This window comes from Astatotilapia calliptera, chromosome 7 (assembly GCF_964374335.1).
Source record: "Astatotilapia calliptera chromosome 7, fAstCal68.1, whole genome shotgun sequence".
Taxonomy (NCBI): Eukaryota; Metazoa; Chordata; class Actinopteri; order Cichliformes; family Cichlidae; genus Astatotilapia; species Astatotilapia calliptera.
This window is the reverse complement of record NC_137428.1, coordinates 35,422,997-35,444,973: the sequence shown is the minus strand read 5'-3', so window position 1 is coordinate 35,444,973 and position 21,977 is coordinate 35,422,997. Positions and strand designations below refer to the sequence as shown.

The 21,977-nt window shown below is 40.7% G+C and overlaps 1 protein-coding gene across 2 annotated transcripts in view; it reads left to right on the top strand.

The window, feature by feature from the left end:
- Positions 1-17,847, top strand: part of tprn (taperin) — a 29,255-nt gene extending 11,408 nt beyond the window's left edge. The window contains exons 2-4 of one of the 2 annotated variants that reach the window (XM_026174422.2): positions 14,137-14,338; positions 16,246-16,370; positions 17,463-17,847. In XM_026174422.2, coding sequence (XP_026030207.2) covers positions 14,137-14,338; positions 16,246-16,370; positions 17,463-17,525 — 390 coding nt within the window. In that variant the 3' untranslated portion in view covers positions 17,526-17,847. Of the gene's footprint in view, positions 1-14,136; positions 14,339-16,245; positions 16,404-17,462 lie in introns of both variants that reach the window. The other variant, XM_026174421.2, reaches the window with a different exon arrangement.
- Positions 17,848-21,977: the final 4,130 nt, after the last annotated feature.

The following is a 21,977-nucleotide window of genomic DNA, read 5'->3' as shown; positions in this document are numbered from 1 at the left end:
AATCCGCCTCAGTGTTCCCACGGTTGATAACATCAAGGCCACGGACCGGGTGTCCTGTATGTAAATTGTATTTCAGTAGCTGCTCTTAATAATTTGCTTTCCTCTTTACACGATCAAAATCCTGTGTGCTTCTCTGCGTCTCTGCGCTCTCCTTCCCCTCGGTCACACATATTCATGGCGCCTGTCACCAGGGCAACGAGAGCCGCGGCCATTCAATCCCATCATTAGGATTCCTGGATAAGGACACAGACTGTCTCTCCGACTCTCTCTCTCTCTCGCTTCGTCACATACACATTTTGACGTCAGCATTGATGTTGCAGATCGTGTAATTTGTAGGTAGGTGGAGCAGCGCTTCGACGCGACTGACGTAAAAGTAAAACGCAGCCTAATAAAGATGTTGGGCGTCAAAGGCGAGCCAGTTCTGTAATCAGCAAAGCGGAATCTGTGGTTTTTTTTTTTTTTTTTTTTGTGGGTGGAGATGCAAACAGCTCAGCACTCTGATGTTTAAGAGAGGCTGTGCAAAGCAGAGGTTAGTTCTTCTGCTGCGTGACTTAAAAAAATATAATAAGAGAAGTAAAAGATTCTCATGCATAAACACCCAACCCAAATTCACATTTTAAGATCTTAAATCATTGTTCCTCTTTCTTCACTGTAAAGAAGTGTAACTAAACACTCAATCTCAATCTGAGATTCCTTAAGAACAGGAAGAAGAGAAAGAATTTTAATAATACACCTCAGCTTTTTTAGGTTATAAAGAAATGCTGATGTAGTAAATCTGAGAATATCATAAGAACAGTTCAGTTGGCTTTGATTTTAAGTGAAATGTGTAAAATTATCGAACAAGTACTGGCAGCGCATCACTTAGATTTGTGTCCTTTTATTGGACAACAGAAATTCACAGAAAATATCAGTTTTGTTGATTTTCATTCTTTAAATAATGGAAAATGAAGAAAAAAAACCCCATAAACTTTTGTCACTTGATGCAACTTTAACAATAAAAAACACCTAAATTATCTATTACTTACATATTGTGGTGTATGGTAGGCCATCAATATTCAATTTGCTTGTAAAACAGACAAAAATACAGATAAAAATCCAAAATCTACGACCTTCTTCTTTGCACCCTGCCATCCCTCGCCCAGATTAAACCCTGTTCTGTTCTGGACTGTGAGCTGTTCTGTATCAGTATTAACTTCATCCTAGACAAGGAGGAGATGCAAGTGCACAGTTTTCCTAAATACTCTTAAAAATGCCCAAATTTTGTCAGAAACTTTTTATTCCTATATGCATGAGTTGCTGCTGTGTGATTAGATATTCGTGTTAAGTGGCCGTCTATGTATTTGTAAGAGGTGCATCGTTAAATTGCACCGATATCTTAGTGTAGTTCATAAACTGGGCATTTTACAAAAACATAAATGTAGCTAAAAACTCATCATCTGTAATCAGCTCTGTTTGTTTCCACTGATCCTTTAAAAACATCAAATTTAGTTGTGAGGGGTGTTAAGTTTGGAACATTTCCTAACAAACACACCTCACTGTGCCTATTAGTCATTAGTTGTTTGGTTCCTAACGGCGCAGAGAAGCTGGCAACAGAAGGGAAATGCAAGCAGTAAGGACAGGAATATGAGATAACTGGCAGTACTGATGATACTGGGCACACTGATTGTTACACTGATGAAAGATCATTGACGTTAAGTTATATTTCCTGTAACAGGAAGTGTGAAATGGCACGTACGAGGTGTTTTATGCCTTAAGCTAGACTTTTCACTTTACTTGCACTGAGCACGTAACTTAATCTAGAGATTATTTTTTACAATAATTGCTCTTTATTTTTATTAGCTGAAGTGTTTAAAAGTTTAAATGGGGAAAAGAGTTAGAGTGTGTGTGTGGGGGGGGGCAAACCTAGCTATTACACTTGCATATAATCAACAGTTTGTGTTTAATGATGCTGAACTTTGACCCACCTTGGATGTACATGGTGTTCACCTTTTTTGACTACGTGATATCTTTCTCATATGCCGCCTTGTAAATGGGTCAGTCGCTGACTCATCTCAGATCCCAAAGTTCATTAACCTCCTAAGACCCGAACTCTTCCACGGCATGCATTTTTAATTTCTCTTTGATATTTGGGCTGATTGGGACCCGGTGATTGTAAAAACAAAGAATTACCAGATTTTTATTTATTAATTTTTTTTTTTTACCTGATTTTTGTTTCTAAGAAAAATGACAGCCACATATGAGGATATGCATTTGAAATTTCGATAGAACAGTAGCTGTATAATGTCCTCGTAAGTGGATATCAGGCCCCTGTAGAGCACAATTGAGTGTTTTGGTCTAAATAACCCAAAATGTGATGTCCACATATGTGGATGCCAGGTCCTAGGAGGTTAATACAGTGGCTCCAACTGCCCGTCCAAACCGTAAACAGTGCCGGATGTGTTCCTGTAAAAAGATTTATTTAATCACCTGCTAATAAATGCTCATCAAATCCACGGGGAGCCACCGGAGTTGGGCAAAAGAGCCTCATGAGGCGAGTTTGCAGCCCCCTTCATCATTTAAGATTCTAGAAGCTGGATAGTGAAAGCTTTTTAAAAACAAGGGGGGCAAACACGATTGTGATCCAGCAGATTTCTTCACCTGACAAATATTCGTCATCGTGTCATGTGCCTTGTCTTGATTGTGGCTTTCCGGACACACCCGACCATCAGTACTTTCACATGAGAGTCCAGCAGAGAGCTTTAAATGGCCTGACTGCTCCCACAATGACCGTGTTTTTGTGCGCTGAAAGGTTTCGATCTCCACCCTGCTGGTGTCACCTTTCATATAAAGTTGGCGCAATTACATTAGAGCGTGCCACGTCACTACGTGAGTGAAAGCGTCCTTAGACGGAGCAAAAGGGTTATTAAAATGATCTCAGGCTGATCAATAACAGTTGTCGATGCAAGGAAATAGAAGCAATGTCTTCCCTGTTGCATCTCATTTCTTATCTGTGAGATAATCTGTGAGCACTGATAGCACAGGGAGGATTAAATACACAAAACATACACGCACAAGGCTACAAAGGGCATACTATTACAACTGTGACTCACTCAGTCTTGAGTGTAAATACTGATTTTCACATTTGGCTCTGTTTGCTGCCCACGCTGCCAACCCCAGCCTCGAGTGTCAGCCACCTACACGCGAGTTTCCACATTTATATCAGTGTTGTCATCACTGATGATCACTTGAAGCGCTTCCAAATGCCGGACCGTTTCCAACTCACACGTGATGCGAAATCTACACAGCTTTATAAGAACCTGCACATATTTATTTTTGTTTTCTTTCTAACCAAAATACTTTAGGACACTGGTATCCCAAAGGTTGGATATTTGGTCCAGAACTGGGCGTTGAATCCAACAAGTTAATTTATCTGCTGTCCCTGTTGTAAAATGATTGAATGTAATTTGCTGCTGGGTGGTGCTGGCATTCAGCAAATCTGACTCATAATTACTGCATAGAGGTTTGGGTACTGCACCAACATTAGCTAATGATTAAGAAAAAAAGACAGCGTGTTTCATTTTTCATGCGTTAAATGAAACGCTTGTAGAGTGATTTCAAAGGGCACTTTTTGTGTTTTCACCAGTTGATTGTCAGAAATTAACATTCGGGGTAACATTCAAGAGTTCTCCGGGCTTACTGGCGCTCTTTTCTTTGGACAATGGCTACTTTTACACTCATCTTCGGTCCAGTCCTTTTACCTGACCATTTTCAGAAGATTGTTAGTCGTTTGTTGTTTGTTAAGCCGCATTACACTGTCCTATGAATTGTTCAAGCAGAAAAAGAGATGGACCAGTGTTGTGTCTTCAAATAGCAGACTGCTTAGTAAAGAACCAATTCTCAGTTGTATTATAAGCCAGTATGACAGAGAAGAAATAATGTTTTAATGTGTCCTCAAAATTTGAGGAAATTGGACAAGTGGATGACAAGAGAAGAAGTGTCTAAAACTATAGTAGATGAACAGTGTCTGAAAGTCACGTCCTCAGGAAATGGGAAACAGCAAAGACCTGATGCAGGACCTGAGAGTTGCATCTGGTCCAGTTCATTTATCTGCTGTTCACTGAAGTCTCAGTGGTCTCAGTGGAAGGGTGGTTGTCTGGAATTACTACTTATGGAGGGTAAACGGGGAGAAAAAGCTCATGTATGGCAGATTACACAAGAACTGGACTGAATATCAGTTGTAACAGGAATCCAAATTTGTATGGAGGAAAACAGGAGACAGGTGAGCGTCTACAGCTGTCTGTAAAACATGGTGGAGGCTCTGCCAGGGTTTGGGGCTGCGGGGATCTTGTCGAAACAGATGAAATTATGAATGCTGAAAAGTGCATTCAGATTTTGATCAAACATGTAATACTGTCTGAAAAGCTCCCCAGAGCTTTGACTTCAACATTACTGAAGCAGTGTGGGATAATCTTGACAACAGCAGAGAACAGCAGCCAACATGTAAATAAGAAGTTTGAATGTCCTTCAGGAAGCCTGGAGAACTATTCCTGGAGATTACCTAAAGAAATTACAAAAAAGCTTTCCTAAGAGAGTTCAGCCTGTGTTTAAAAATAAAGGTGATCTTGCAAATATTGTCTCTGAAGCTTGTTATAGTTGTTTATTTTCTTGTTTCAGTACATTACTGCAGCTATTTCCCATTTTTCTAGCAAGATCTAGGGAAATGAGGGGTGGCTCATGAGTTTTGCAGTATAGGGGAAAAGATGATTCTGATAGTTAGGGTTAAGGTTGTCACCAGTGATGACTCCATCAGTTGGTGATGTTATGGTGTTAATTTTTCTTAGTTAAGGTTTTAAAAATAAATCAACAAATCTCCTGTTGACTGTATAAAGCAGGTATTATTAGCAAGTTTGGAGTGAAAGTGTCAGAGCTAGTAAAATAGAAGAGTTCCAATCCGGTTGTTCAGTGATGACGCGACGAATCCTACTTCCGGGTCTAAAGTAGTCTGCGTTTAATATGGCTTTTGTGTTGTTAACATGTTTAATGTTATGTATTTTCTTCTATTTGATCTCAAAAAGCTCCTAAAACAGTCAGTGATCACTGTTGACCTCCCTCAGCTTTTATTACCACTAATCATTTATTTAAGCTCAGTTTTTAAAACCTTAGGATGTAACTACAGCCCAGCCCATGCAGCAGTATATGAATGACTAACCTCGTATTGTGGATGGATTATCTCAGTTGTTCTCCTGGCTGAAGTTTGGTCCTTTTACAGCATCCTGCCATGCGATTACATTTGTTCCTGACCACCGAGAACACTCACGGTAACTTTTATCGAGTGGAAAAAAAAGTTAGCTTGTTTATATTATGCTAACATAGCTGTGTCGCTAGCAGTCACGTAGCACATCATTATATACCAGCTAGCCCAACTTCAGTAACCCTACAAACATCACTGCAGTTTAGTTTTCTGTCTTCATTTATGCTGGAAGTGATAACAGAGCTGTACGTTTTAATTTTTTTCCAAAACCCAGCAGTCAGGACATGCTATATTGTATTTAGATAGAAGCTAGCGAGCTAACTCCCTGCTAACTTCTAACTCCGTTAAATGTCATAAATTCCGTTTTCATGGATGCCTGGATGTTAAACTCAATTGTTACACCTGGTAGAGCAGAACGCTGATCATTTTATTAAAGATGAAAGACTTTAGACAGTTTTTCAACTCTCAGTAATTCCATAGTGATCATTTGATATATGGACCTGCAGCGGAGTTTAGACCCAGACACGGCTAGTGACGTCAGACTGAACAACCGGATAGGAACGTGAAAATGTGATTATCCTCTTTTTGATAATCATGCACTTACTACTTTGTGTTTTTTGGCACTAGTTATCATAACTACGTTACGTTTTGTTATCTCTCTTGTTGGTGCTAATGCCTCTGCAGCCAGACTCTTCAGTCGGGTCATTGTGGTGCTGTTCTAATATTATCTACCTGGCTGGAGATTAGCTCTAATCAGGCACCAGGTCAGTCTTCTTCCAGCAGCCTTGCATGCGTGTAGTCCTTGTGGTGGGCATCAGTGTGCCAACATTAGATCCTGATGACTTGATTTTATGTGTTATTGAATGGACAATAGGTATCAAACACTCTTCTACACATATTATAAATGAACAGCTGCATGGTTAATACCAACATGACTGTACACGCCGCACCCTTCACCACCTGGAAATACCGACATAAGACTGGCACACCGTGTAAATACAAACGCACCCATGCTGCAACAAACTCAATAGGGCTGAACTATTGTGCTGAAGCTCTGCTGTAAGTCTGCAGCCTTCCAGTTCGGTGTGTCCATTCAGCAAGAGCCACTTTTCACCAAACGAGGACACGCCATGCTGGGTGGCCTGGAAAAAATGTGTGGCACTGCTCCCATCTCGCTTATTGGCCGAAGCACAATCATAAAGACATAATCTCATCAGCTGGCTTGCCTCTTCCTTTTCTCCCTTACTTCTTTTGTTTGTCTTTCTCTTGCGTCTGTTTGTGCTTCGTAAAGCATGAAGAGCAAAAAACACAGCTGATGAAACTTAGGGTGGAAACAACTTGTGGAAGAAATCTGATTTATTGAGCTCTAAATGAATATTTTTTTTCTTCAGTGCAAGAAAAGCATCAACCACACTGCTGAAATGATATGACTTCACCTATATCTTTCAGATTATCAAACAAATGTTAATATTAGACAAAGAGAACCTGGTTAAATACAAAATATGCTTTTTAATTGATGATTTCATTAATTAAAGGGGAAAAAAAACAAACCAATCCTACCTGGACCTGTGTGAAAAAGTAGTTTGCCCCTAAACCTAATAACTGGTTGTGCTACCGTTGGGAGCAACAATGGTAATCAAGTGCTTGCAGTAACTGTCAGTGAGTGTTTCACGTCTCTGTGGAGGAATTTTGGCCCTCTCGTCTTTGCAGAATTGTTTTAATTTGGCCACATTGAAGAGTTTGCCAGCACAGCCATAGTCATGCCAAAGAATCTCAATTGGATTTAAGTCCAGACTTTGACCCAAAACCCAAAAGCGTTTGTATTATCCTGCTGCATAACCCAAATGAGCTTGAGCTTCAAGGCATGAACTGATGGTCGGACATTCTCCTTCAGGATTTTTTGGCATTTTTTGGGTGGATTTTCAGAATTCACAGTTCCATCAGTTACAGAAAGCTGTCCTAAAATAGCAAAGCAGTTCCAGACCATCACACTGCCACCACCATGTTTGACTGTTGGTGTGATTTTCTTTTTATTCAATGCTGTGTCGGTTTTATGCCAGATGTAACAAGACTTAAACCTTCCAAAAAGTCCTGTCAGCCCACAGAATGTTTTCCCAAAAGTCTCGAAGATCATCAAGATGTTTCTTGACAAACCTGACACAAGGTTGTCTATTGCAGTCTCACACACTGTCCCATATTTGAGTGCTTTTTCAGTTCAGATCAATCAGTAACTTTGCTTATAAAATGCACATCATCATCTGACTTTTGATCCACGAAGTGAAAGTACATCAGCCTTCCAGGAAGTCTTCATCATAATTAAGCTTAACTACTGGTTCAAAAACAATTAATCTTATCACACAGACGATTCTTTACATTTGGTCTACATGCTGTGCACGCTGCTTGGCAACAGCATTAAAACCACCTGTCTAATGTAGTGTAAGTATTTGTCAGAGCCCTAACTTCAGTTTGTGAAGTCCTGTTACGAAGCCTCAAGTGTTTTTGCCATCTCCATCTTTGTGTTTTGAACCCTGGCAGAAATCTCACTGAAACGGCACTTGTCAGTCACAAGTTGTCAGTCACAAGTTGTCAGTCACAAGTTGTCAGTCACAAGTTGTTAGCCAGCAAATATCCCCTCGGTAATCCCCCTTTATGAGACTTTAGTGAGATTTATATTTCCGCATATGTGGCCTCTCTAGAAATGTCACTACACGTTGCATTGACATGAACCCGAAGAAAATGGGGCACCAGTAACCAGCTGCACAGTGTTGATGTAGGCTGCCACAGGTTCCACTAAAGGATGGTGGTAACTTAAACTACTCTCGCAGTCTTTTTTTGACACATGGGTGTGTGCAGCCTGTTGGAGGTAATTTTTCAGGACTCTGGCAGTGCTCGATCTGTACCTCCTTACACAATGGAGCAGATACCGGTCCTGCCCAATGACCGGAAGTTGCCATCGGGTTGCTGAGTGCTTTCTAGGCCTGTGTGACTGTGACCTAAGTTGGACCCTGCCTTACTTGCACGTTGTGTGTGCAGCTGTCAATATGTGCATCGCAAAGTGAATAAAAACACAGCATAGAAATACCCACTTTATATGAAAAAATGAAGTGTAAATGTGTGTTTCAGGTGATTCGTGCACTCATATTTAATTTTTTGTAAGTGAGCAAGAGGGCTGTCAAGTGCATTTTTAGGAATTTGTATGCAAAGGGGGCTTTTTGAAAGAGAGAATTATCCAACTCGTGAAGCTGAAATTGATCAATTCTAGATAAATTATAGTTTACAAAGTTCAAATTGCTTTGTATTTGTGTGTGGATTGAAGCATGTGCTCCAAAAGTTACATCGAAATTGCTGCAAACGTTTGTAAATCTTAGTTTATATAGCGTACGCGTTTGTAGCCTTTTTGAGACGTATTTCTCTCAGGAGGCCACTGCTGTTGGGGAGTGTCATCGCTGTGGGTGTTTGTGTGCTGGCTCAAAAAAGTGCCTGAAGATGACTGTTTTTCTAACGTTAAACTTTATCAATAAATAATATAAAAGTAGACTGTATATCAAAAAAATACCCTGCTGAAACAATGAAAAATGAAAAGCGTCTTTCTCAAGGCAAAGTGGAAATGAATCTAAATCAGTGTCCTGTTTAATGGCGTCTGTTTGGCACCCTGTGGTGAGCAAGGAGGACAGCAGGCGTGAGTATGGCCTGTCCCATAGCCTGAGGACAGAAGACGAATCGCTTCTGTCTGCATGATGCAGCCTTTTATCATAGAAAAAAGAGCCACACAACTAACTGCAGCAGGAAGGGAGCGGCCCCTAAACAAACATCCCCGTTAAGTTGTGGTCTTTATTAAATTGCACAGAATTTCGTTCCCCTATCTTTTCTCATGTTACGGAGAAAAGAAAGGACAGCTAAAGCAGCAAGTCAGAGAGAGAGGATACGGAGTAAGGCGCTGCAGAGGAGTCTTGTCTAACCGTCGAGTCTCATGTGAGAAGAAGAAAGACAAAAAGAAAAAGTGAAAGACTGTGAAAGGGGAAGCGAGCCCAGCAGCAAGCCTGATTTATTGATGGGACGTGCTGTTGGCATCCAGAGACTTCCTCTAAGTCAGGATGCCAGTTTAGCAAGGAAAACCTTTTTTATGTGGGGTAGGATTTAACAGAGGAACTTAAAAAAACGAGGTTTGGGGCTAAAAAATAAGAGATTTCTGGGAGTGAGGGCCCTTTTCAGAGATGCTAACACACTGTGTCAAGAGTGTGTGTACACAGGATTTAAATGACATTGTGGTTTCTGCTGTTACTACTGCTGAATACTGATGTTTCGTCATGGCTGTCAGGAGGCATATTTGGGAAAACAGTACTCATGATTAGTTTAAAAGTCACAGACTGAGGTTTGAACCATAGGCTGTATATAAAAGATGGGCGTAGCTTCCAGGTTTAAAGTGAATTACGCTGGCATTATCTCTTAACGAACAGCAGGGGGAGACCCATCTAGTATGCACTCTCCCGATTAGTTTTGCTTCTCATTCGTTAGCTCCAAGTCTTAATGAATTCAGGATAATGTTAATTTTGTACATTACGGCCCACTAAGAGTAAAAATGGAGGGTAAAATGGGGCATGCTTTACCACATGGTGATGCCTATAAGCATGCAGTGCCTCTCAGGTCCTCAGTCAGACCCACCCTTGGCTTGTCATTTCCACACCAACTGTGGCTTTAGCTAAGGAAGTAGACTAGGTCGCCTGCTAACAGGGGGTCGCTGGTTAGGTCACCAGCTCCTCCAGTCTGCTCTCAAAGTGCAGAGCAAGATACTGAACCCCAAGTTTCCATCTAATACCATGATCATTAAAAACAAAAGTCTAAAGGCATAAATGATGTTTATGGATTTAGCTTGTACTGTAAAATTGAGTGTTGAGAGGAAGAAATAAGTCCTTTTATTTAAATGCTGAAGTTACTGTTACTTACCTATTAACCCCCACCCCTCATTTGTTTTGGACTTAACATGGATTTTTGTGCCATATTAATTTATTTCTTAATAATATTTTGCCTTGAAAAACAGACAAGACAAAAACTTTAAAAGCATTACACTCATCAGCTGTTCAGTAATGTGCTTTACGTGACATTAATACCAATAAGATAATAAGATTTGTAAAATATGCACAAATCCTACTGATATTATTATCTTAATATATGTTGTTATTTATTTTTTTATGAGCTTTCTGTTAACCTTAATCAGATATTGGTAACTGTCATATCATCAGGATATGATAACGGACGTACGGCAGGTGTGGTTTGTCACTAAACTTCAGCAGTTAAAACTGATTTCTAAAGTTCGAAATCTCATAGATACTTGTCTGGATGTTCTCACACGTAAACACTTGACAGTGGTCGGGCCAAGATTTTTGGCCTCATTCTCAAATTTCAGCATTTATCAATATTTTCTAACCTTCCATCCATCCATCCATCCATCCATCCATTCGCTTCCGCTTATCCTTTTCAGGGTCGCGGGGGGCGCTGGAGCCTATCCCAGCTGTCATAGGGCGAAAGGCGGGGTACATCCTGGACAGGTCGCCAGTCTGTCGCAGGGCCAACACACAGAGACAGACAACCATTCACACTCACATTCACACCTAGTGGCAATTTCAATTATCCAATTAACCTATCCCCACAAGCTGCATGTCTTTGGACGGTGGGAGGAAGCCGGAGTACCCGGAGGGAACCCACGCAAACACGGGGAGAACATGCAAACTCCACACAGAAAGACCCCGGCCTGATGGTGGAATTGAACTCAGGACCTTCTTGCTGTGAGGCAACAGTGCTAACCACCGTGCCACTGTGCTGCCCTATATTTTTTATTTTTTATTTTCTAACCTTAACTACCATAATTACCAGTTTTCCAAGCCAATGTACAGAATAATAAGGAATTAAATGTACAGCTTTAAACAAAACATTTTTATAGACCTATTCCAATAGGCAGCTCTTTCGCTGAGGTGTGATCATACTTTGGTTTTCAGTGCTTAGTAAATACAACAAAATTCATTAAAGACTTAGATTTTTGTTGGATGCCATCACTTACAATGTCGCCTTTGGCTATAACCCATTTATGGATGGGTTTTTTAATCATCCTCCACCTGCTTCTTCCTTTTGCTCTCTTTTTGGCATCAGCTTCTTTGTTACCTTAGCCAAAGTGCACAAGAGAGAGTAATTGTCTTCATAGTGTACACTAGAAGAATCAAGATTCTTGTTTTTCTTTACTGTGTATGTCTGTATGGATAGATATACCTGCTTGTATTTTTTGGGTAGTGTAAGAGGTTATAGAAACACTGTAGGATTACTGATCTACTGGATGGGTGGATATATTTCAGTGTATAATGCTGAAAATAAACAAACTGAACTCTTACTTTATGAAGGTGAACCTAATACAACATGTGTATATATAATGCACAGCTCACCTTATTTATTGCATCCTCTTTTTATGGTCACAGACAGGCTGAATTTTGAACCTTGTGTTTAATTGCAGTCATTATATTGTTACACATCTTTTAATACATATTTATGGAGGCAGGAGGTCTGTCCACACTTAAAACCATTTTAACTTTCAATCAGTTTACAAGTGGTTTAGTATTATAGTTCGGCAAGATTTCTTTATCCTCTGTGCCACACCTGGAAACGCTCCTGTTCCGACTATCAATTACAGAGAGGACATAAAGGATCCGGGGGAAAGAAGTTTTATAATATAGGTTAACTGCGAGCTCTGAGTGGTGGAGGGCGGCCTTGTGATGGAGATTAGAGCAGATTTAGATCACGGCCTGCAGAGTTGATGGAGCCAGGTACAGCAGGTTAAGAACAGTCAGCTGATCGCCTCAGAGAAGACACAGACAAACAGCAGGTGTGTGTGTGTGTGTGTGTGTGTGTGTGTGTGTGTGTGTGTGTGTGTGTGTGTGTGTGTGTGTGTGTGTCAGTTTTGAATGCCATGGCAACTCAGGGGGAAAAAATACAAGCTTTTTGAGTTTGCAACGCCTACATCCGACCAGAAGACAGAAATAGGAACTTATTATAAACCATTTATAGACTTTCTGCCAACTTCAAAATAAAGCCCTCAGGAAGAGAGCTGCACACTTGACTCCAGAAAAATCATGTGCAGTAGGCGTGTACTGATGGCAAGATGGTGTCTTTGCATATGTTTGTGCTTTTTAATTCCTGTTAGCTTTCAGAAATGGAAGATGTATTTTAGCTTTAATTTGTATGAACTAGTGAACTAAGCTTTTTTTCTGTAGCCACAACATCTGACATGCAGGCAGTAGTGTGTGTAAGTGTGTACGTGTTGCTACTAATAAACATAAAATGCATTCAGTGAGCCAGAGGAGCCGAGCTAATGTTGATAAATAATCAAATAGTCAAGTCACCTTCAATCCAAAACAGTCGCTGAATGACACAAAGTGCAGAACAGGAGAAACACAATCGCAAAATCTGAGGATATATTGACAGGAGTACTGACACAGGTGAGGCCCACACACAGTAGAAGAAAAGCCAGAATGGATGTTTCCTGAACTTGCATTTCTTTGAATAGCCAGCAGGGTAGCTTGTTCAGGGTGTGATGATACGGTGACTACGAACGTCTTTTACGTCCAGTCTACAAGGGAATGGTTTTTGAGAGCTGTGAAAAATGGGCAAACACATACAGAGATACCTGGATCTGTCGGCAAGATAGGCAGATCTGATTGCAGCACAGCTGATGCACATACATGTTGATCACACCACCTGTAGATTTCTGTACAGGCGACAGGAGACAGGTGGTGAGATGTCTCCCTTTAGAATAAATGCTCCCTGACAGCTTAAACCTCTGTTGCATTCATTACACAGCCCAGCAAAGTGCGAGGGCTCGTCTCACCCCGCAGATCTGTGTTTGCAAGCCTCTGAAGCATTGCCAGACAGGCGCGTCTCGCCGCATACTCTGAGACAATCAATCACAGGCCCTCGAGCTCCTGCAAGGCTGCCACCTGTCCCACTTAGAGGGCACACAAAGTACAGCACACGTAGCCTCAGATGAGTGAACAAACTGCAGCTGGCTCTGCAGGAATCCTAATTAAAAGCTTTGCTGAATAAGTTATGAAGAAGTGGGTTTGCATCGAGTTAAACTGCCATGACTGCAGTGTCATCAAATGACTGAGACACGCGATGCTCAGTATCGACAGTATAATTACGCAGCAATAAGGAAGTAATAACCTGTTCAGTTTAACTGGGCTCGTAAAACGAAGCCTTCTTGAAGGAGCCTGCTGCGAGTGTCAAGTTCAAATCTGTGCTGGGAAAGGAGAAGTTTGGCCTGTAAACAAATCAGGTTTATAAGTCAAGGCGGCGTTGCATCAAATTATTCTGCCAGGAAGTAAATAAATGCATGTTGGTAGAATTTGAGGTATTTCAGTTGTAGAAAGTGATTACAAGAAGCTCAATGTTGATTTCAAACAAAAACGCTTGAGTGAGATGCTGAATCTGGTGATGAGGTGTTATTGGTGTGTTTGTTAGCATTAGGATTATTTCCAAGCAGATAACCAAGGGATTGGTATTCTTTTTCTTTTTTTTACTAAAGATAGGAAGTTACTCCAATTTAGAAGAGATTAATTTGTGTAGATGCTCCTGATCCAAATCCGGGAACTTTTGGAAAGATTCTTTATATTTATTGCAGGATATTGTGGGGCATAATTGGACATTTCACATCATATCTTCGCAAAAACATCAAGTTAGGAGACAGGAACTGAGCTCTTTGATAATGGTCATACATGTATGTTTCACTCAACATGAAACATACATGTATGACCATGTGGATTTACAGCAAAGGACTTTATATTTTAAGAGTTTAAATATTCGTAAGTACAGATGTTTAAAAAGAACAGCAGGTGATCACACCCATTTTTCTGCACATCTTTCAGCTGAAGATCTCCTTCAATGAGTCCAGCCTCCAGAGCACCTACGAGTATCCATCAGAAAGCAGCGTGTGGGACAGCGGGGAGGAGGAAGAGGAGGACAAACAAGATGAGAAGTTGGCAGACGAACAGCCAAGCATGGTAGGACGGATCCACATCCCTCGAGCCAGTTTGACCGGCTCGCCCTCCCACACCACCAACAGCAACGGTGAGATTTTGTGAGACAAAGAAGAGCTGGCTGTCAAATCTCCTTCATATACTCATGTTCCTCAGAGGATGACGATGAGGATTATTATTATTTTATTTATCATCAACACAATGTACCCTAAAATCCACTGGCTCAGATTGTACTTAATGGCACAGCTTGCAAGATAAGTGCATTTGCAGTCGCACTTATCTTGCAAGTTTTTTGTTTGCAAGGACGAACTTTTTCAGTTTTAGTTTTAGTTTTAAATTCTCACTTCAGACGTTAGAGGGTTACCTAGGCAACCAGTGCCTGGAGAGTTTGCAAGCGACCAGCCATGTAAATCAAACTTATCAAAGCGAATCACCTTTCATGATTGATCCAGTATTTTTAGTAGTGGGAGAAATTAACTACCTTTAAAAAACACACCCCTACTTTGTCTTCACTCTTGAGCTGCATTTACTGAACTTTTATTGTGAGCTGCCCCCAGATTAACTTAAAACCTTTACAGCAGTTTGCTTATCATGACAAGTTATATCACTTAAAAACATCAGGCTAGCCTGTCTGCATGAGCATGTTTGGTCAGTTTTCATCTTTAAGGCTTTAGGCTTTCAGTGCGAGCATATTTGCCATATGTGTAGCCTCATAATAATTTTAGAATGAGTTAAAAATCATGTTAATTGTTGCCAACATAGCTATGCTTTTAGGTTTATTCAAAATTAATTTAGGCAAAAACACCTACCAGACAGAGCACGTGCCACATTCTGATGCAAATTAGATAAAGCAGATGTTAACAGAATTAAAGGTTTAGCACTAAAAAACACTGCATGTGGAGCAGAGATTAAAATGGTGAAGTGCATTCGCATCCTAAATGAACTGAGGATAGGCTAGTGGTCTTTTTATCTTTTTTTTTTTTTTTTTTAAAGGGGGCTGGTTTAGTTTGTTTGGGGTTTTTTGGGGGTATTTATATATCTGGGCAAAATGGCACTGAAAGATCAGACTGCTAATCTGACTACTTACCTACATGCATATATCCAGTTTTATCAAGCTTTTAGCATTCTGCAAGTTCATATTAATAAAACAGCAGATTTCAAAACTGAAGAATTTGCGAGCGCTTCCAGAGATTAAAGAGAGCTGCCGATGTGCAGAAGGAAGGGAAGATGCTGTGTAAAGTGCAAAGCTAGTCCAATCAGGTCATTACTGCTTTGTTTTGCCATCATCCTCCTCCTCATTTGTATGGAGGTAAAGTGAGTATGTAAGCCACAATAGGTGTGATGGCAGAGCCCCCTACTGGCTGCCCTGTTTACTACATCTGAGAGCAGCTGACTCACTCAGATATAATAAGCCCTTCAGCTAACAAGTGGATCCTGTAATAGCAGCATTTTTGGCCTTTTTAGGTAAAAAAGAAAAAAAATTGAACCGGTGATTTTTGTATGTTTGTTAAACGTGATGACTATCGTGTCTCCTCTGGGTTACATAATGAACTATATTGTGCTTTGCCACTGGGAAATCAATAAGGAAGCTCATAATTGTAGCTCTAAATCACCAGATTATGTTACGCCCCTCTTCAACCTCTACTGAGGCTGTGCAAAAGTCTTTGGCGTTGCTTAGTAATTAAAATAAAACCAATGTTTCTAAGAACTCTGCTGTCACAGTCTCCACTGTGGTGCAGCAGGGCTGAAGCAACCTATTGTGTGAAACAACTTCATCCTCCAAGAAACAGTGGCCACTGTAATGATTTAACAACAGTGTATTCACATACTGTATCTCATAAAGCACAGTCATTAAAAGCAGCTCACATTCTTTATACCAAAAACACACTTGAAAACCTAAATGTCGGAATGACTTGGATAAAAATAAAAATGCAGGGGGGAAGTTACACAGTTAATATCTAATGTGTTTTAGTCTTATTTATTTATTTTTGTCTGCAGATCTGTCCAGCTACATTCCCAAGCACTCGGTGGACTTCAGCGCCTGGCAGGAGCACAAACATGATGACGGCATTAACCAGGAGGATGCCGCCTCCCAGCAGACACAGAGAACTGAGGAGGTCATGGTGAGGGAAACGCCTTCAGCTGCCATACTTAAAGTTGGGTTTCAGACTCCACAGGAGGAGATGTGACCCCCTGTTTTTCACCTCCATCGATCAACTCAAAGTATTTGATTTACAAATATATGAAACAGAGAAAAGCAGCATATTTTACATCCATGAAAGTTGGTATGTTGCCATCTTATGATTTAATGAATTTTGGTTAAAATTATAGATGGATTATTGATTATAGATGGCACATTAAGGTACTGGGTCCTAAACTGAAACTTGTGATACTTCAGCAATTCAGACTGTTATACACGGCATCATTTTATAGAGTTGTAGGTGATACATTTAATGTGATGATTAGGAAAGGTTCAGGCTTCAGAATGCATTGAACAAACAGTTTCAGACAGTGTTTTTCTTTTCCTATTACCCATGAATCTTCATTCAGAGGCATAGAGACTGGTTGGCAATTGGATGCTGGCAGTTGCTGGGTGAAATTGGTTTAAGAGAGGATGCTGCACTGTAAACCTCTGTGTGATTATTTTGGTCACTTGCAGATTGCCTTAACCGCCTGTAGTTTGCATTGAAGTTGCTCTCTTATCTTCAGACACTCGTCCTTTACTCTATGAAACTACAGCCAGCACATTCCAGAAGGTGAATGGTCTCAGTTACACTTTTTCAATTTGTCTGCAAACATTTGAAGATAAGAAGCAAACTACTGGTAATCACAGCAACCTGCTAGCAAACAAAGCAATCGCATGCAAGATTTCAGTGTGACCAACTTCATTCTAGTGATTGCAGCAACCTCCAGCGACCACATGTCAACCAGTTGGGGAATAGATCTGCTCATCTTGCAACCAAACTCATCTCTAGTGCCTAATATAGTCATTTTAGGCACTGAGGCCCCGCCCACCTGCTGTTCCAGCCTTATGTCTGTAAAGGGGCAGCCAATCAGAAGAAAGGTGACTTAAAAGTAGAGGACAGAAGGTGAACTGAGGGGCTGCACCAAAACTCATATAGTAGTTTGATTCTTTCTATTCTTTCTTTATTGTAGGGTATCTTAGATTACATAACTTTATCTAATTCAAAGTATTTCTTTCTCTTTTCTCTCAGCTCACGCCGGCGGACAGCTCCTCCCTCACAGACTACAGCAGTGAGCCCGCTCTTTACTTCTGATCTGCCTGACCAATCAGCTGTACAGTAGCATCGCAGCATCTCACCCGTGGGACCAGACTGCCTCCACCTCGACACTCCAGCCGACTATAAGCACATCTTCCTGACCAGACAGGAAACATGGGTGTTTTATTTTTGTTTTTCTGGCTGATTTCCTGCCACGGCACCGCCACACGCCACGTTACCAGCTGCGCATTGGAGCTGCCGGGTGGCTGGCGTTCAATGCCCACCTTCTTTCTGAAGCTGAAGCAACAAATCTTAAAAAGAAAAGAAGAAGGAAAAAAAAAAAAAAAAAAAAAGCAGCTGGGCTGTCTTTCCCAACCCGTGATCCTCTAACAGACAGTTGATCTGTCAGCGTCCAGAATCTTCCTCCTTGCCACGCTGTAGAAGTTTTTGCTGCTTTCGAGGTTCAAATTTAGCTTCAGGTTTTATTTTATTTTATTCTTTTTGGAGGATGTCGACGAGGGAAGGAGCCGACAGAGTTCAGTGTTATCGTGGAAGCGTGTCATTACAGCAGATTGGCGGCAGATACACATAAAAATGGTGAAAGGGTGCCACAAATGCATTTCTTTGTTCTCTTTTTTTTTTCTTTTTTTATCCGCATGTTTTGATTTGAGTCCAGCACTTCTGTTGGTTCTGTCTTACTGTAAAGCTTCTCTATGCCTTTTTTTTTTTTTTTGTTAGGTTTTGTATATTTTCTGGCAGACTATGTACTGATTGAAGCTGCTGGATTTTTTTTTTTTTTTTTTTTTTTTGGCAAGCAAACTTCAACACGCTTCACTTCTTCATGTGACGAGGGAGGAAACATATGCACCCCACGCCCCGGGATCAGTAGCACCTCTCATTCCTTATTAAATGCTTGATAAAGTGACCTTGGCCAACAATGTCTGTATGTCCGTATTGCTGAAATCACGTGTCCGTATATCTGCTCTGGAAAGCTGGTAGACCTCCCGATGCCTTTCCTCAGCTCTTTGTGTATTTATTCCTGCTTAACGTTGAAGTTTGCATGTCTGAAATCTGCTTTTTTTTGAGGGGGGGGGTCGTTTTGTTTGTTTTTGGTTTTTTGTACAGATGTTTGCTGGTGAGGGCTCCGAAAGATCCCCGCCAGACCAGTCGGACCTCATCTACTTTCACATTCCACAGGGAAAGAAGGCGGTCCACTTTGAAGGCAACAGTGATTGTGATTGATCATTAAAAGAAAAAAAAAAAAAGGCGTTTTGTGAGAAAGAATGAAAGTGTGTCTGTCTGTGTCTGTCTTTTTTTTTAATTTTTATTATTCATATTTTTATATGCTCATAATGCCAACTGATTAAAGAGTTCCTGTAAAGGCCTCGCATCCACTCTTCGGCCAGTATTGTTGTACTGTCTCCACTGGGATTCATCTCTTCTGCTTATTATTTCATGTATTTTTTTACATTTTATTTCTCCAATCAGATGCAATTTGTTTCTTTGCCGTCAGGAGCTTTGTCTTTCTCTCTGATGGATTTACAACTTATATGTTTCGTCCGGGAGTCTTGGTTGATAGATGTCTTTGCACTGTCATGCTTTTAGCTTTGTTTTGCACCTCATGAGGAAGTAAGAGTGGGCTGTAGAGGAAATGTGCACTTAAAAGAATGAGAAGCCTACAGACTGGTGACAAATTAGAGGAGAAGGTTAAAAGCGTCTCAATGACGTGCCTCCAAAACACGATGATGTCATCTAACACGTTGGAGACTGTAGCACTTGATTCTTGATGTCATCCTCATTAATCCATTCAGTGACATCCCACCTGTTTCCTTTCAAGATCGGGGAAGGGCATTATCATCCTGTAAGAGACCACTTCCATCAACCATGCCAGCAAAATTGCCCCCTGAGGGCATATATGGGGTTAAAGGGTTCAGGCTTTTCCTTTAATTTGTCACCAACCTAAATTTGGTTGAAGAGTTACATTTCAAAGATAAGCCTGACTTAAGTCTAAGTCAGGGTTTTGATTGGGGTGGACTGATATATCAGTTTAGATTGCACTGATTGATATTTAGATATTCTGAAAGAAAAAAGGTGGGGATAATCTGTGCATTTCTAATTTCAATCCCATGTCTCAGTCGGCATGAATGAATTAAAATTTGAAATGAAACTCTTCAGCCACACACAATTGAATGCATCGCGATGAATGCCATGACCACTTTGTTTTCTTTTGCCACTCTAGTCTTACGATTGTTTGGCCTTGTCACTGTGACCAAAAACAGCAGCCCGAAGTGCAGTTTCGCCACACAGGTCCACAGGGACTTCATCTTTGTCCGCCTACAAAATCTCTCCAACCCCCTGCTGGTGTACACCGATTTGAAAGAACCACGAACTTTGGATGTTTACTTCATGCGCTCAATGTGACTGCTCAGCACTGCTTCTGTTTCAGAAGACTGAATGTAATTTTTTTTTTCAATAAATTTCCTGTGGTATGATTATCAGCTTACCAGAAAACATCACATTGAACAGTGAGCCCTGTTATTGTTTCTCCAAACTTTAGCATGGCTGGATTTGACCTTCAATACATTTCTCTGAAAAGGTCTCAAACTGGCAAAAAGTTAGTAATAATGAACACATTTCCATCTATTGCAGTATACATTTTACTTGGTCTGGTTCAAAATAGCTGGACTTTCTTTGTGTTATGTGGCTTGACAAAGCCTCAATTCCCAATCAAGCGATAAAAGCTTTCACAACAGCAGTTATCAGCTTCCTTTATTAGTCCAAGCTTTCTGCTTCAGCCTGTGTGCGCACTCACGTACAAGGAGGCATTGGACACACTTTGGCTTTCATTCTGCACAAAATCAATCAATTGAGCATATCCTGCTAATATTTTAGATATGAAAAGAGAGAAAACTTACAAAAAGACCCAGAAGTCTTCCCTGGTGCTGCTTAGTCAAGAGAGCCTTTCTGCAGAAAATCATTTAAACATTAAAGGGTACTCGGCCTGATGAAGTAATAGAAGAGGAAATCAGTTTTTTCCATCACCAACCAAATCTGTGCAAATTCCTGCTAGAAGAAAATGCACAGTTTGTGCTGCTGTAACTTGAAAGCAGAGCTTCATTCAGTGGTAGTGGTAATATGGCACTCACAAGATTGAAGGTATAAAATATATGAACTTGGAATACAGATCACCTTTAAATTTAGTTTACCAGATATAGTTTAAGCCTAGTTCAAGAGCAAAAAGCCAAATTTAGCCCATTGAACCTCCATGCCAGGGAAATAAAGCCTAAAAGTGAATCAGTAAATTCTGAAATCAAAACTTGTGAGGTTGGCTGCTCTGGATTGGGTTATGTGTCTGGCTTTTGTTACTAAAAGAAAGCCACCTCTGAAAACACTAAAAACTACGCTGGATTATACCTTGCTAACCCAATAATCTCTCCAATATCCTCCAATACACTCGACAATTCCCTGTCACTTGTAGCTGTGCAAACACAATCTGCAGAAACTCGACTACGGTGCGTCTCATGATCAAAGACAACAGATAATCAAGGATCACCTCAGAAAAAGCGAGGACCACTGATTGAAACTTGTTGTTCACTGTGGTGTTTACAGAGTGCTCTATCATATGAGAGGAAATGAATGAAAACTGCTTGAAACACAAAAATCTTGGGTATGTAAACGAAAACACCAAAAAAATGTTAAGTATGCTTGATTTGTAGGCATGGATATAAATCCTCCAAACACACTGATTAAAGGAGACCCATAATGCTCATTTCCATATTCTTATTTGTGGACCCTACCAGAATAGCTGTGCATGATAGAGAGGTTAAAGTAATTCTTAGTCTGAAATGAGCTGATTTAACTGCAGCTTACTTCTGATTGGCTGCCCCTCACAAGCAACCACAGGTGGGAGGGGCCTCTGTGCTCGAGATGACCATACTAGTGATATCCATGCTTTCTGATATCAAATAGAACCAAGAGTAGAAAAAACTGCTAGAAACTGAATGTTTTAAACAAACTTTTGTCTCTCAGAGTTTATGACCATAAAAGCATTGCGGGTCCCCTTTAACTGAGCCCTGCTTGGACCTCCTTTGGAATTGTGGCTAATGGTCACATGACACACCTGTGGATCCATCAACCTGTGGTAACTGCTGCCTCTGTTGACCAAAACCCACTCTGCGGTACTCTTTTTGCTCTCTCTGTGAACTGAAGGACCAAACTGTGGGCAAACTTCACTGATCTCGTCTTAAATGGCACCAGCAAGAACTTTTCTGATGGCCAGAGACGCAACACTCAACTTTAGCGCTTCTGAAGTGTACACACCGACTCTTGCCGCAGTGTCCCAACCCCGTCTTTGTCTATGCCCGATGCAAAATGAGCAGTTTGTGTTGGTCACTCTGTAGCAACACTGTGGTAGAAAGCTTGCTCATCTTTTACTTTCCACCCTCCTCTCGTCTGTAAATCTACATCGCAGCAGATGTGCTTACTGTAAAGTTATTGTCAATGATTTGG